Source organism: Bombina bombina, chromosome 2 (genome assembly GCF_027579735.1).
Source record: "Bombina bombina isolate aBomBom1 chromosome 2, aBomBom1.pri, whole genome shotgun sequence".
In the NCBI taxonomy this organism is placed as follows: Eukaryota; Metazoa; Chordata; class Amphibia; order Anura; family Bombinatoridae; genus Bombina; species Bombina bombina.
Window position 1 is genome coordinate 1,015,145,088 of NC_069500.1, and position 15,203 is coordinate 1,015,160,290.

A 15,203-nucleotide genomic window follows, 5' to 3' on the forward strand; every position below is an offset into this window, starting at 1 on the left:
GTATATCTCTCTGAAATACCCAGTAACGAAGAGGTCAATTTTAATACTTTATATTATGTTTAACTGTAAATATTTTGCATTTCAATGTTCTTCACATAGAAGAAAATGTTCTTTGTATATCTAAATATATCTGTATATATCTATATCTGTATTTTTTCATATTCACACACACACACACACATATATATATATATATATATATATATATATATATATAGATATATATTTTAAACAAATCCTCATATATACAGTATATATATATATATATATATATATATATATATAGTAGTAGACAATTTCCAGTTCAGCCCACCAATAGCCAACTCACCTGGGTGCAATGATATACCATCAAATAGAAAACAAGAGAATGCACTCTCAGGACTTTTTCACAAAAACCAATTTAATGGAACGTTTTCGGGGTTCACAACCCCTTCATCAGCATACAAAACAAACAAATTTCAACTCATTTATAGTGTTACATACAAATTAAATCACACCAACCTTAGTGTCTCTCCAAAAAAGTGCGCCAATTTTTCGAGCTTGGAACGCATCTTGCGTTCCACAGTGCTATCCGAAACCGGAAGTTACATTACCTCACTTCCGGTTTACGGATTCTATAGACAAACGTGAATTTAATAATGAAGTTGTGCAATCTACAAGTTTAAACGTATTTAAGTGACATACTAGTGTAGAGGACTTCATATGGCCAAACATGTGCAGCATTATCATAAGTGCCTGGAAATTGTGATAAATACCTATTGACAAATGTTACTGCATCCGGTCGGCATGGAGACAGTGACCATGGTAATCATATACAATCCAGATTACCCAAAAGTGCCATTACCTGTGTAAAATTTACAACAATATACCAGCTGAATGGGACAACAATTTTCTTAGTGTCAGAAACAGCGTACATTCAAGCTGAATACGGTCATACCGTAAATGTAAAAATAATTAAAATAATAATAATTGGACCATATATCAGTACGTGTGATTGGAATGGCAAGTTATAACTGAGAAGCAAGTATAATGCTGCAAATATGGGTACAGTAAGTTACAATGTATCGCCAATATGACATATAGTGTGCTTAAACAAAATGACATTTGGCATGTGTGTTGCTACAATGAATATGCGACCAATATAGATACATCGAATGGGAGCAATATGTGGTGAAAGGAGTATATATAATATTGTAGGGCTGTGCTATTAAGCTGCTATACCGCTGGGGCACCATATTCATATGAATTAAATTTGGCCATTAAAGGGTTATAGCTTACATCAGCCCAAATATAGATGCAAATGGCTATGAAAAGAAATTATATAAGGAAGGAAACCTTATGTTGAAATTCTAGCCTCAAGCATGATTGCAAAACAACCGGTTGTTTTGCAATCATGCTTGAGGCTATTGTAGCACAGCCCTACAATATTATATATACTCCTTTCACCACATATTGCTCCCATTCGATGTATCTATATTGGTCGCATATTCATTGTAGCAACACACATGCCAAATGTCATTTTGTTTAAGCACACTATATGTCATATTGGCGATACATTGTAACTTACTGTACCCATATTTGCAGCATTATACTTGCTTCTCAGTTATAACTTGCCATTCCAATCACACGTACTGATATATGGTCCAATTATTATTATTTTAATTATTTTTACATTTACGGTATGACCATATTCAGCTTGAATGTACGCTGTTTCTGACACTAAGAAAATTGTTGTCCCATTCAGCTGGTATATTGTTGTAAATTTTACACAGGTAATGGCACTTTTGGGTAATCTGGATTGTATATGATTACCATGGTCACTGTCTCCATGCCGACCGGATGCAGTAACATTTGTCAATAGGTATTTATCACAATTTCCAGGCACTTATGATAATGCTGCACATGTTTGGCCATATGAAGTCCTCTACACTAGTATGTCACTTAAATACGTTTAAACTTGTAGATTGCACAACTTCATTATTAAATTCACGTTTGTCTATAGAATCCGTAAACCGGAAGTGAGGTAATGTAACTTCCGGTTTTGGATAGCACTGTGGAACGCAAGATGCGTTCCAAGCTCGAAAAATTGGCGCACTTTTTTGGAGAGACACTAAGGTTGGTGTGATTTAATTTGTATGTAACACTATAAATGAGTTGAAATTTGTTTGTTTTGTATGCTGATGAAGGGGTTGTGAACCCCGAAAACGTTCCATTAAATTGGTTTTTGTGAAAAAGTCCTGAGAGTGCATTCTCTTGTTTTCTATATATATATATATATATATATATATATATATATATATATATATATATATATATATGCAAATAATAAGATCACAGTAGAGAATTCAAAAGAATGAATATCACTACTGGGAGCCTAGGCTGCGCACGCTTGTAATGAAATTAGAATAGATAGTTATGTTATATACTATATTAACAATTTACAGAGATATAAACAGATGGTATAATGCACACACTGATAATATCTAAAATATACTTATCACACTCTGCAAAATCCCTGGAAAGAGGTGACAGAGAAGGAGAAAAACAATGTCCTTCTAAGGTTCAATGAGATTTCAATCTGCTGGGTGAATCCGTGCTGCTTGTTGAAATATCACTCAAGGTTCAATTTGAGTGAAGAAAATACAGCTGCAAAAATCTAGAAAAACAAGTGCACAGATACACTATTCATAGTTCAAATCAATTTAATATTAAAAAGGCATATAGCAAATATACAACATTCAGGAGTGAATCCTACTCACAAGGGGAACCCCAATCATATGAGGTAAGTAATGTCTGTCGGATCCTTAAAGTGTCCCCACTTATTATAGGCAACAGTCACAGTTTTGTCTCCACTCGATATTGGCTAGCAAGTCCCAAAAAGTAGGAGAATCTCCTTATAACAAAAAGTCCTCAGTGTATAACAGAGGTAGCGGTCGATGTTGTAAAGAATATCCAGTCTATCTTACCGCTCCTGTAGTTTGTTAAACAGACCGAGGCTGGAGAGCCTCTGATGAAGCGGAAGTTACCGTGAAACACGTAAGGCCACGCCCACCTTACGTCTTTTGTGAATCACAAGCTAACAGGAGGAAAGGAGTGCTCTGGTGCAGACGCCACTACGTTGATACACAGAGTCACGGATCCATGTTAGTTTGCAACATACTCTCATCCTCCAGCCTCGGTCTGTTTAACAAACTACAGGAGCGGTAAGATAGACTGGATATTCTTTACAACATCGACCGCTACCTCTGTTATACACTGAGGACTTTTTGTTATAAGGAGATTCTCCTACTTTTTGGGACTTGCTAGCCAATATCGAGTGGAGACATAACTGTGACTGTTGCCTATAATAAGTGGGGACACTTTAAGGATCCGACAGACATTACTTACCTCATATGATTGGGGTTCCCCTTGTGAGTAGGATTGACTCCTGAATGTTGTATATTTGCTATATGCCTTTTTAATATTAAATTGATTTGCACTATGAATAGTGTATCTGTGCGCTTGTTTTTCGAGATTTTTGCATATATATATATATATATATATATATATATATAAAAACAACATTTTCTTCGGGTTTAGCGATGCAGGTCTAACCTGGTGTCAATTTAGCTCGCAAGCGATAAGTAAAGATAGAGTCTAGGGGGAGAAGAAATTAACACAGTCGCAATATTCGCCCTTGTTAAATCTACCCCTATATGTGAGAATGATTTTGCTTACTTACCTGTCATGAACTCCTCAGTTCCACCTTAACTTATGTTACTACATCTCACATACCACCTTAAGAATCAATTATCTGGCTCTCTTTTCCTTTAAAAGCTTTCCATTTCCCATACACCTTTGCTGGTTTATTGAAGGTTGATACCCACTCACTCTCCAGCCTTTCTTGTTACTTGTCTAAAACAGAGTATCATTTGTTCTGTGATTAGCTCTGTCTCCTTCAACTGAAGCTACTTCTCATCTAAAGCAGAAGTCACCTGTTGCACGCACGCCGCTCTAACAACTTCCAGCTTAACAGACACAGGCCGCAATCTGCAGAGAGGATCAGAGAAGCTGCACGCACACAGCTGCTAGAGCCAGGTTCCGTATACAGGTGTTAGCATTACCGTTAAGACTGAGAACTTATCTTTACCGTATGATGTAATGTTTAACAGCGCAGCAAGCTGATACAGTATTCTTAACACTGTTTACAAATCTTTACCGCAAGGTGTATTATTTAAAGGCCCAGCAAGCTGAAACAGTAAACTTAACACTGTGAACTTATCTTTACCACAAGGTGTATTATTTAAAGGGCCAGCAAGCTGAAACAGTAAACTTAACACTGTGAACTTATCTTTACCACAAGGTGTATTATTTAAAGGGCCAGCAAGCTGAAACATTATACTCCACACTGTGAACTTATCTTTACCGCAAGGTGTATTATTTAAAGGCACAGTATTACCTTAAAGGGGACCTCACTTATCTGTCACAAACCTATATAAACTGCTACTTATTATCTAAAAGTTTACATAGTACAAACTTATCTCTGGACCCAGATATAATTCACCTGATCTTACTACTTATAATTTTGAGGCGAATATTCCGGGCTACATTATTTCAGGTGATTAAGACTCTGTCTCCTCACTAGCAGACAGACTTAATCACATGATACATACAAACTATTTACCAGAGAATACTCATAATCAGACTAAAGAAACAGCAATCTAATTGCTGATCATTACATAATAAACCAGCCCTAAAATCTATATTTGATAATGGAGCCCAGTGACCTGACATCACAAATCCATACCCTAAATTAGCGTTTAGATAGTCTGACACAGGCTTTTAGAGAGCTGCAGGTAGAAAACCAGAGTCTCAAAGCCTGTTTAAGGGAAGCACTGTCAAATAGGAACTCTGGAACTGATCATCAAGCAGAACCCCAAGTCTCCTACCCAGAGAAATTTTCTGGAGATCGTTCCACATTTAGGCAGTTTAGGAATGCATGCCTCTTGCTTTTTGACCTTCGTCCTAGGACATATGCAACTGATAGGTCCAAGGTTCTAACCATACTCTCCTATCTCATGGGAGAACCCAGGGCCTGGGCCGACTCCTTTTATGAGACCCAGGACCCCATTCTAAATTCCCTGGATGCTTTCCTAAAGGCATTATCAGGCCTCTACGATGACCCCTACCGTCAAATAACTGCAGAAAGTAAACTCAGGAACTTAAAGCAGTCTAAAGCACCGGTAGAAGAGTACATTACCAGATTTAGAATCTGGGCTAGAGATTCCCTCTGGAATGAGGTATCTCTAAAAAACCAATACCGTCTCAGACTTGCAGAGGAGATCAAGGATGAGCTCGCCAGGATTGGTATACCGGATCGTCTTGACGACCTTTATGCCCTCACGATTACAATTGACAGACGCCTTAGAGAGAGGAAGCAGGAAAGAAGCTCATCTACAGCACCTGTTCGCAGGGTACTGCCAACTCCTCCAACCGTTGGTCCACCGTCCGACCAACCCATGGACATCAGTTTTATTAGGGGTCCACTTACCCCGCAGGAAAAGGCTAGACGCCGAACTGCGAATTTATGTATGTACTGCGCAGGTACTGGTCATGCAGTTAAGGAGTGCCCTCTATTACTAAAGCAGAAGATAGGTAAGATCCATAACATAAAACATTGTTTCCACACAAAAACCACTGCTACAGCTTACCTTACCATTCCCTTGCTTTTGCAGTGGGACCGACACAGGATAGAGTGTAACGCAATCATCGATACAGGCGCTTGCGCCAACTTTATTGATTTACGTTTGGTTGAATTAAATAAAATACCCTTTCAGTTTAAAAGCACACCTTTGCCTATAAAAGTCATTGATGGTTCGCATTTAGCATCTGGTCCAGTGTCTCAACAGACTATTCCTTTACTCGTTTCCTCTCCACCTGGTCACACTGAAACTATCTCCTTTGATATTATTTCTTCTCCCATTTACCCTATTGTTCTGGGAATCACTTGGCTTCAACTACACCAACCTGTGGTACATTGGGATACCCTCACCATTTCATTCTCCTCTCCCTACTGTGTCTCAACTTGTTTTCCAAACACTCACTTGTTCACTACTTCCTCATCTCCTATTCCTACACAATATCTTGACTTCTCTGCTGTCTTCAATAAAACAGAAGCCGAGTCGTTGCCCCCACATAGGCCTTACGATTGCCCCATAGACTTACTTCCCGGGGCAACCATTCCCTATGGCCACATCTATCCTCTTTCTAGACCTGAATTGGCTCATTTAAAAACGTATATCACTGATAATCTAAAGTTTCATGAAAAACAAGGATGGGTCTTTACGTACGATAATAGATTATCAGGAATTAAACAAGCGTACTAAAAAGAACAGGTACCCTTTGCCTTTCATTCCCGAGTTAATTGAGAGGTTAAGAGGCACCACTATTTTTACTAAACTTGATCTTAGGGGCGCCTACAACCTTGTAAAAATAAGGTCCGGAGACGAGTGGCTGACTGCATTTAGGACCAGGTATAGTCTTTTCGAATATACAGTTATGCCATTCAGGTTGTGTAATGCTCCGGCAACATTCCAGAATTTCAGTAATGATATCTTTAGGGACATCCTCGACACTTTCCTGGTGGTCTATCTAGACGATATTCTTATCTATTCTTCCTCTTTCTCTGAACATGTCAAACACGTCAGGTTAGTGTTATCCAGATTACAGACACATAAGCTGTATGTCAAGTTAGAGAAGTGTCTCTTCCATGTAAATGAAGTATCATTTCTTGGCTATCGCATTAGCAATAGCAGGATATCTATGGAGTATAGTAAAATCTCTGCCATCACCACTTGGCCTATACCTTCCAACATAAAAGAAGTCCAGCGGTTCTTAGGCTAAGCCAATTTTTACAGGCGCTTTATCTGCAATTTTGCAGCCATTTCTAGGCCACTCACTAACCTGACTAGGACCTCTAAGCCATTCATCTGGACTCCAGAAACTCAAAAGGCATTTGAACTCCTTAAATCTCTATTTGTTACTTCCCCAGTACTGCACATTCCCAACAGCAAAGCACAATTCGTATTGGAAGTGGATGCGTCCGAATACGCCATCGGATCTATTCTATCCCAGAGACTCTTACCAAAAGATCCTTTGCACCCAGTGTGTTACTTCTCCAGACTCCTTACACCTGCTGAACTCAACTATCCAGTGGGGGAAAAGGAGCTTCTCGCAATTAAGACTTCATTTGACCAGTGGAGACATTTGCTGGAGGGCGCAGAACATCCAATAGCAATTTATACGGACCACAAAAACCTACAATATCTTCAAACTAGTCGTACTTTGTCAGCTCGTCAGCTCAGGTGGAGCTTGTACTTTTCACGATTCAATTTCACCATCACATATCGACCTGGTTCAAGAAATGGTAAGGCGGACGCTCTGTCTCAAAAACATATATTAAGCCTTCCACTGCTCATCCCAACTCAACAATAGTTCCCGTTACATCCATAATTGGTGTACTCTCACCTGATAGCACTGAATTAAAGAACCAACAACAACTGGATACAACAAAGGCTACTTACCCTCTCACCCCTGATCAAAACGGTATCCTCTGTAATAAGTCAAGATATTCCATACCACCATCTCTCCGGACAAAAGTGTTATCTATAACTCCTGATTCCTCCTTAGCTGGTCATTTGGGAATACATAAGACCTATGACCTTCTACAAAGGCACTTCTGGTGGCCTTCTATGAGACACTCAGTAAAACAATATATAAGTTCCTGTTCCACCTGTCAAACCTGTAAACCATCTCATCAACTCCCTCTCTGCCTATTGCAAAACATACCCTTACCAGACTATTCGTGGGCATACGTCTCTATGGATTTTATCGTTGATCTTCCAAGCTCCTGTGGCATGACTGTCATCTTTGTTGTAGTTGACCTGTTCTCTAGAATGGCCCACTTCATTCCTACAGCTTCACTTCCTACAGCACAGCAGACTGCAGATCTATTTATCAAAGAGATTGTTCGACTGCATGGCCTTCCAGTATCTGTACTCAGTGACAGAGGGTCGCAATTTACATCCAAGTTTTGGAGATCCCTATGTCAATCTCTTGGCATTCAGCAACACCTGACTACATCGTACCACCCGCAAACAAATGGGCTATGAACGTACCAACCAATGGTTGGGGCAATACCTGAGATGTTTTTGCTCCCATAAACACGACTCTTGGGCTTCGCTCCTTCCCCAGGCTGAATTTTCTTTCAATAACACTACTAATTCATCCACAGGATTTTCACCCTTTTATGTCAACTCAGGAAGGCACCCTCGTTTTCACCCACTACCTCCTGCAAACAGTCCCTGTCCACAAGTAAATGACTTGGTCAACTCCATTAAACAGACCTATACTGTCATACAAGAGAACATCAAGCAAGCACAAGCCACCCAGAAACGATACTACGACCTACGCCATCGTCCCCAACCCGCCTACAAAGTGGGTGACTTAGTTTGGCTCGCCACCAAAAATCTTAAATTACCTACACCCTGTAGGAAATTCAATAAACTGTTTGTGGGACCCTTCCCGATAGTGGCTATAAGCAACCCTGTCACTGTTACGCTACAACTCCCAGCAACTTACCGTATACATCCCACATTTCATGTGTCACTTGTCAAACCCTGTGATCCCTCTACCCATGTCTCTCCATCTCCTCCAGAATCTCCTACACCTGACCCCGAATACGATGTACATTCTATAGTCGACTCCCGAAGGTATCACGGTGAACTCCAATACCTTGTCTGCTGGTCGGGGTATGACTCATCTGAGGATTCCTGGGAGCCGGCATCCAATCTATCGGCTCCCTGTCTGGTGTCTGTGTTCCACCGTAGGCATCCTGATCGTCCAGCGCCTTGACACCTCCTTGAGGTTCTTTTGAGGGGGGGATGTGTCATGAACTCCTCAGTTCCACCTTAACTTATGTTACTACATCTCACATACCACCTTAAGAATCAATTATCTGGCTCTCTTTTCCTTTAAAAGCTTTCCATTTCCCATACACCTTTGCTGGTTTATTGAAGGTTGATACCCACTCACTCTCCAGCCTTTCTTGTTACTTGTCTAAAACAGAGTATCATTTGTTCTGTGATTAGCTCTGTCTCCTTCAACTGAAGCTACTTCTCATCTAAAGCAGAAGTCACCTGTTGCAACTGCAGCACACACGCCGCTCTAACAACTTCCAGCTTAACAGACACAGGCCGCAATCTGCAGAGAGGATCAGAGAAGCTGCACGCACACAGCTGCTAGAGCCAGGTTCCGTATACAAGTGTTAGCATTGCCGTTAAGACTGTGAACTTATCTTTACCTTATGGTGTAATGTTTAACAGCGCAGCAAGCTGATACAGTATTCTTAACACTGTTTACAAATCTTTACTGCAAGGTGTATTATTTAAAGGCCCAGCAAGCTGAAACAGTAAACTTAACACTGTGAACTTATCTTTACCACAAGGTGTATTATTTAAAGGGCCAGCAAGCTGAAACATTATACTCCACACTGTGAACTTATCTTTACCGCAAGGTGTATTATTTAAAGGCACAGTATTACCTTAAAGGGGACCTCACTTATCTGTCGCAAACCTATATAAACTGCTACTTATTATCTAAAAGTTTACATAGTACAAACTTATCTCTGGACCCAGATAAAATTCACCTGATCTTACTACTTATAATTTTGAGGTGAATATTCCGGGCTACATTAATCCAGGTGATTAAGACTCTGTCTCCTCACTAGCAGACAGACTTAATCACATGATACATACAAACTATTTACCAGAGAATACTCATAATCAGACTAAAGAAACAGCAATCCAATTGCTGATCATTACATTACCTGACTGTTAAGGATCATAAGGCATTGGTCAAAGTGATGATTTTCCATGATGGAATGACAGTACAGCTGTGCTAAGGGATGTTCACTTCTGCAAATCAAGAAAGAATTTAGCATTTAGCATTTAGTCTCCAAGCATTTTAATCACAAATTCTATATAGTCTGTCAAACAACTATTGAAAACACAAAGTATATATAATCACCTTTGTATACTATTATGTATACACTTATGTAGAATTCAATATAACTTTGGAGAATTTTAAAAAGATACGTCTGATTTCCCAGAGAAAAAACGGACAACCCGTTTCAACAATGCATGTATAATCTGTTCTGGGAGGATCCTTAAATGGGCTTAAACTCAAATGGCCAGATTAAAAGTGGAGCTCTAATTAACGCTCCCGCTTGAGTGTTTACTGTGCTAGAATTAGAATTTTTTTCGTGCCGGGTTGAGCTTGTATTATGAGTTGAAAGTAAACTGTTTTCGCTCATGCGCTAACCCGATGAGCGCAAACAGCCGAAGTTAAAATTTTGCGTGCACATTCACATATTCCCCTATAGAAGCCAATGGATCAAAAAAAGTGTAAAAAAACACCATACTTGCGAGCAAACCCGATCACAAATTCTCATGTGTGCTAACCCGACAAGAAAATTTGAATATTTTACATTCACATAGAAGAATATGTTCTATTTATTCATAAATACATATTTCTCTATATATCTGATGGTATTTTGGTACAATATATATCTATAGATGATTATATATAGGTATAACTATATATATATATATATATATATATATATATATATATATATATATATATATAGGAATATCTATTTATAAAACAAAGCACATATTGTGCTATGTGCAGAACATTGGAATGTGACATATTTACAGTAAATACACAGTTTAACACTTTATTAAATATTAATATTGCATAAATACGCTTTTACGTGTTTTCATCTAATTAGCTTCAATGCAATGGTGTTTACTTTCAAATCGTAATACCCGCAATAAACCCCTTATCGCTCATGCACAAACGTTCCACTTGCAATCTGGCCCAAAATGTTTATTTCATGATTCACATAGAACATACAATTAAATGAGTATTTTTCAGGGTCTTTGCTTGTATGTAGGTTTAAGTGTCTGGACATGTATTTTTAACTGTAAGTAGACAATTCAATGCAACAACATAATTTAATAATTTAAAAGCCATCTGTATTAAGAGAAACATCCAATTCTGTTCTCCCTGCTGAGGACCCATAAAACAATTCAAGAACGAAAAAAGCCCTAAAATGAAGGGCTAGATTACAAGTGGAGTACTAAATTATTGCGTGCATGCAAACAAGCAAATTTGCCTGTTTGAGCTGCGCAATAATTAATCAGTCTTACAAGGCCAGTCAGTTTGACCTCAATTGCAGGGAAATTAATGGAAACTCTTTTAAAGGAAAGACTTGTATCTTTCATTCAGACAAACAACTTAGAAGACAAAGGACAGCATGGTTTCACTGCTGGAAGATCATGCCAGACTAATCTAATTGATTTCTTTGACCATGTAACTAAAATAATAGACCAGGAGGAGCCGTAGATGTTGCATATCTAGACTTTAGCAAAGCATTTGACACTGTCCCACACAACAAACTTATTTACAAAATGTATTGTCTTGGAATAGATGCTAAGATTGTTAAGTGGGTAGAATGCTGGCTTAAAGATAGACGACAGAGGATTTCAATTAATGGAGTACATTTAAATGAGGAATCAGTTACTAGTGGTGCTCCCCAAGGGTCAGCTCTTGGGCCTGTTTTGTTTAACATGTTCATAAGTGATATTGGAAGTGGGCTTAAGGGGAAGGTTTGCTTGTTTGCTGATGATACAAACATTTCTAACAGAGTAGATGTTCCAGGAGGGGTTGATCAAATGAACTGTGATATTAATAAACTAGAGGACTGGTCAAATAAATGGGATCTTAAATTTAATATTACCAAGAGCAAAATTATGCATATAGGATCCAAAAACCCAAAGGCCAATTATAGTCTCAATGGTACATTACTGACTGTAATTAAAGAAGAAAGGGACCTGGGAATTATTATTTCAGATGATTTAAAATTTGGTACACAATGCCGCAGTGCAGCCAGCAAGGCCAGTCAAATGCTTGGTTGTATTGGAAGAGGTTTTAGTAGCAGAAATAGCAAGGTTCTTATGCCACTTTACAGATCATTAGTTAGACCAAATATGGAATACTGTGTACAGTTCTGGAGACCATATCTTCAGAAAGATATAAATAAACTAGAAGCTGTCCAAAGGAGGGCTACTAAAATGGTACGTGGTTTAAAATATAAAACGTACAAAGAAAGACTCTATGATCTAAATATGTATAGTTTAGAGGATAGAAGGGAAAGAGGTGACATGATAGAAACCTTCAAATATATGAAGGGACTTAATAAAATAGAAGCTGAAAGCATTTTTCACAAAAAAATAAATGCCAAAACAAGGGGTCACAATCTAAAGTTAGAGGGTAGCAGATTCAGGAGAAATTTGAGGAAGCATTTTTTTACAGAAAGGGTGGTGGATTCATGGAATAAACTTCCATTTGAGGTGGTAAACACAAAGGGGCATATTTATCAAGCTCCGAATGGAGCTTGATGCACCGTGTTTCTGGCGAGCCTGCAGGCTCGCCAGAAACAGCAGTTATGAAGCAGCGGTCACAAAGACCGCTGCTCCATAACTTGTCCACCTGCTCTGAGCAGGCGGACAGACATCGCCGGAAATCAACCCGATCGAGTACGATCGGGTTGATTGACACCCCTCTGCTGGTGGCCTATTGGCCGTGAGTCTGCAGGGGGCGGCGTTGCACCAGCAGCTCTTGTGAGCTGCTGGTGCAATGCTGAATATGGCGAGCGTATTGCTCGCCGCATTCAGCGAGGTCTGTCGGACCTGATCCCCACTGTCGGATCAGGTCCGACAGACCTTGATAAATAGAGGCCATAGACTGTAACGGAATTTAAAAATGCTTGGGACATGCATAAGGCTATCCTAAGGAAAAAGTAACATGTAATATGGGTAGACTTGATGGGCCTTTTTGGTTCTTAGCTACCGTCAAATTCTATGTTTCTATATTTCTAAGTGGGTGGTTATTGCTACCACAAGCTCGCTGTAGCAATTAGCGCTTATAAAATTAACCAGAGATCAGATCTCTGGTTAATTTTACAAATCTGCCGAAAATGCAAAAAATACAGTCTAGTATATTTTATTAAAATTAAAGATAGCAGCGTCTTTATTTTTATTATAAGTTTACTGCACTAGGCAGTATTTTGGGGCTAAAGTTGGCACTGAAAAGTGCCTTTACATTGCGGTCTACAGGAACTGTGTGTTCCCTGTAAAAATATATGTACAGTATATGCTTATATTCATATATATTTATGTGTTAATATGTGTATATACACATATTCACAATGAAGAAAGAAGAATCCGGTCTTCTAAAAATTAACTTTTATTGCAAAAGTATTAAAAAAACGGCTTTGAGCCGTAATCATAGCCATAATTGGTTATCTTTCACACATATTTAAAACATAAGTAAAACCACTCTATTGGTGAAAGCATGCCGCACCTCCAGCTTATGCTCCATATCATAAAATTGAAATTAGCAACAGCCAGTGTTAGGTTCCTGCATGGACAGGACTGAAGCGTGTAACAAGTGTTGACATAGTTAATACCAAAGAGAAGTTCATTGATGAGAACAAAATATATTTCTAATTATGAATTGCTAAACAATAAGGACATGGCAAACCAATGCATGTATATATACATATTCACAAAATGTATCAACTTATTAAACTAATGACATACAGGTAGATTACGAGTTTTGTGTTATGGCTTTTAACCATTTTAGCCTGTAACGCAAAGTCCATTCTGTTTTTGAGTGGCATTTTCATAGCGCCAGTATTACAGGTTGTGCGTTGGGGCTAAAATGCTTGTGTTACAGCCTATACCAACACGATCCATACAGCCATCTGAGAGCAGTAGTTTTAATTTTTGCGCAACAAAAATGTTACACAAAACTTATAACTAAACTGTTACAAAGTACAAGACCTATAAACTACCTATTAACCCCTAAACTGCTGCCCTCCCGCATCGCACACTATATTAAACTTATTAACCCCTAATCTGCCGCCCACCCACATCGCAACTATTAAATAAACCTGCAGGGGGGCGCTGAGAGCAGTGCTGAGTTGCCGACAGTCAGTGCTGCCCTATGATAAAAAAAAAATTAAATGTGTTTTTTTTTTTTTTTTGATCTCTGACTTTACACTGAGTGGCTGTGTGCCGAACCCCATCCCAATTGATTTGCTTAGCCGTTAGCCTGCGCTAAAATAAATGACTAAAAAGGTGGAATTTTGCAAAATTGGAAACTCAGAGAATGCAAGTTCTTAGCAAAAGAAAGCCATGTATAAATGCTATGCTGTTAAAGGGCCACTGTACTTAATATTTTTTTCTTTTTAATGTTTTCCAATGTCTTTTTATACCAGCTCCAGAGCATTAAATGTACACAATTATGGGTGCTGCTTTGAATGAGCAATATCAACTGTATCATCTGGGAGAATACACCTAAAGGATAGATTTCCAACACATTTACCGTGGGGAGGGGGGGCGTCCAAATGCACCTTCGCCTGTGTAGACAAAAATCCTTGCACCGGCCCTGCTCCCACATCACCGCCACCATAGAAAAGTTATTAAACCCTAAACCTCCGTCCTCCCACATCGTCACAACTAAATAAACCTATTAACCCCTAAACCTCTGGCCTCCCACATCGCCGCCACTAAATAAACCTATTAACCCCTAAACCGCCGCCCCCCCACATTACAAAACACTAAATTAAACTATTAACCCATAAACCTAACACCCCCTAACTTTAAATTAAAATTACAATATAACTATCTTAAAATAAATAAACCTAACATTAAACTATAAATTAACCTAACATTAATATTCTAATAAAATAAAAAATACTACTCATTAAAAAAATCTAAATTACAAATTTAAAAAAACCTAACACTACAAAAATAAATACAAAAATCTAAAATTACAAAAAATAATAAACACTAAATTACGAAAAATAAAAAACACTAAGCTTACAAAAAAAATAATAAATGAAATGATCAAAAATAAAAACAATTACACCTTATCTAATAGCCCTATAAATATAAAAAAGCCCCCCCAAAATAAAAACACCCTCTAGCCTACAATAAACTACCAATAGCCCATATAAAGGGCCTTTTGTAGGGCATTGCCCTAAATTAAACAGCTTTTACCTGTAAAAAATACAAAGTTCCCCCAACAGTAAA

At 38.5% G+C, this 15,203-nt stretch overlaps 1 protein-coding gene across 1 annotated transcript in view; it reads right to left on the minus strand.

Moving 5' to 3' along the window:
- The window catches only part of PDE5A (phosphodiesterase 5A), a 530,049-nt gene that overhangs the window by 76,058 nt on the left and 438,788 nt on the right, over positions 1–15,203 (minus strand). Inside the window, exon 15 of the mRNA XM_053703601.1 lies at positions 9,866–9,953. Coding sequence (XP_053559576.1) covers positions 9,866–9,953 — 88 coding nt within the window. The remainder of the gene's footprint in view (positions 1–9,865; positions 9,954–15,203) is intronic.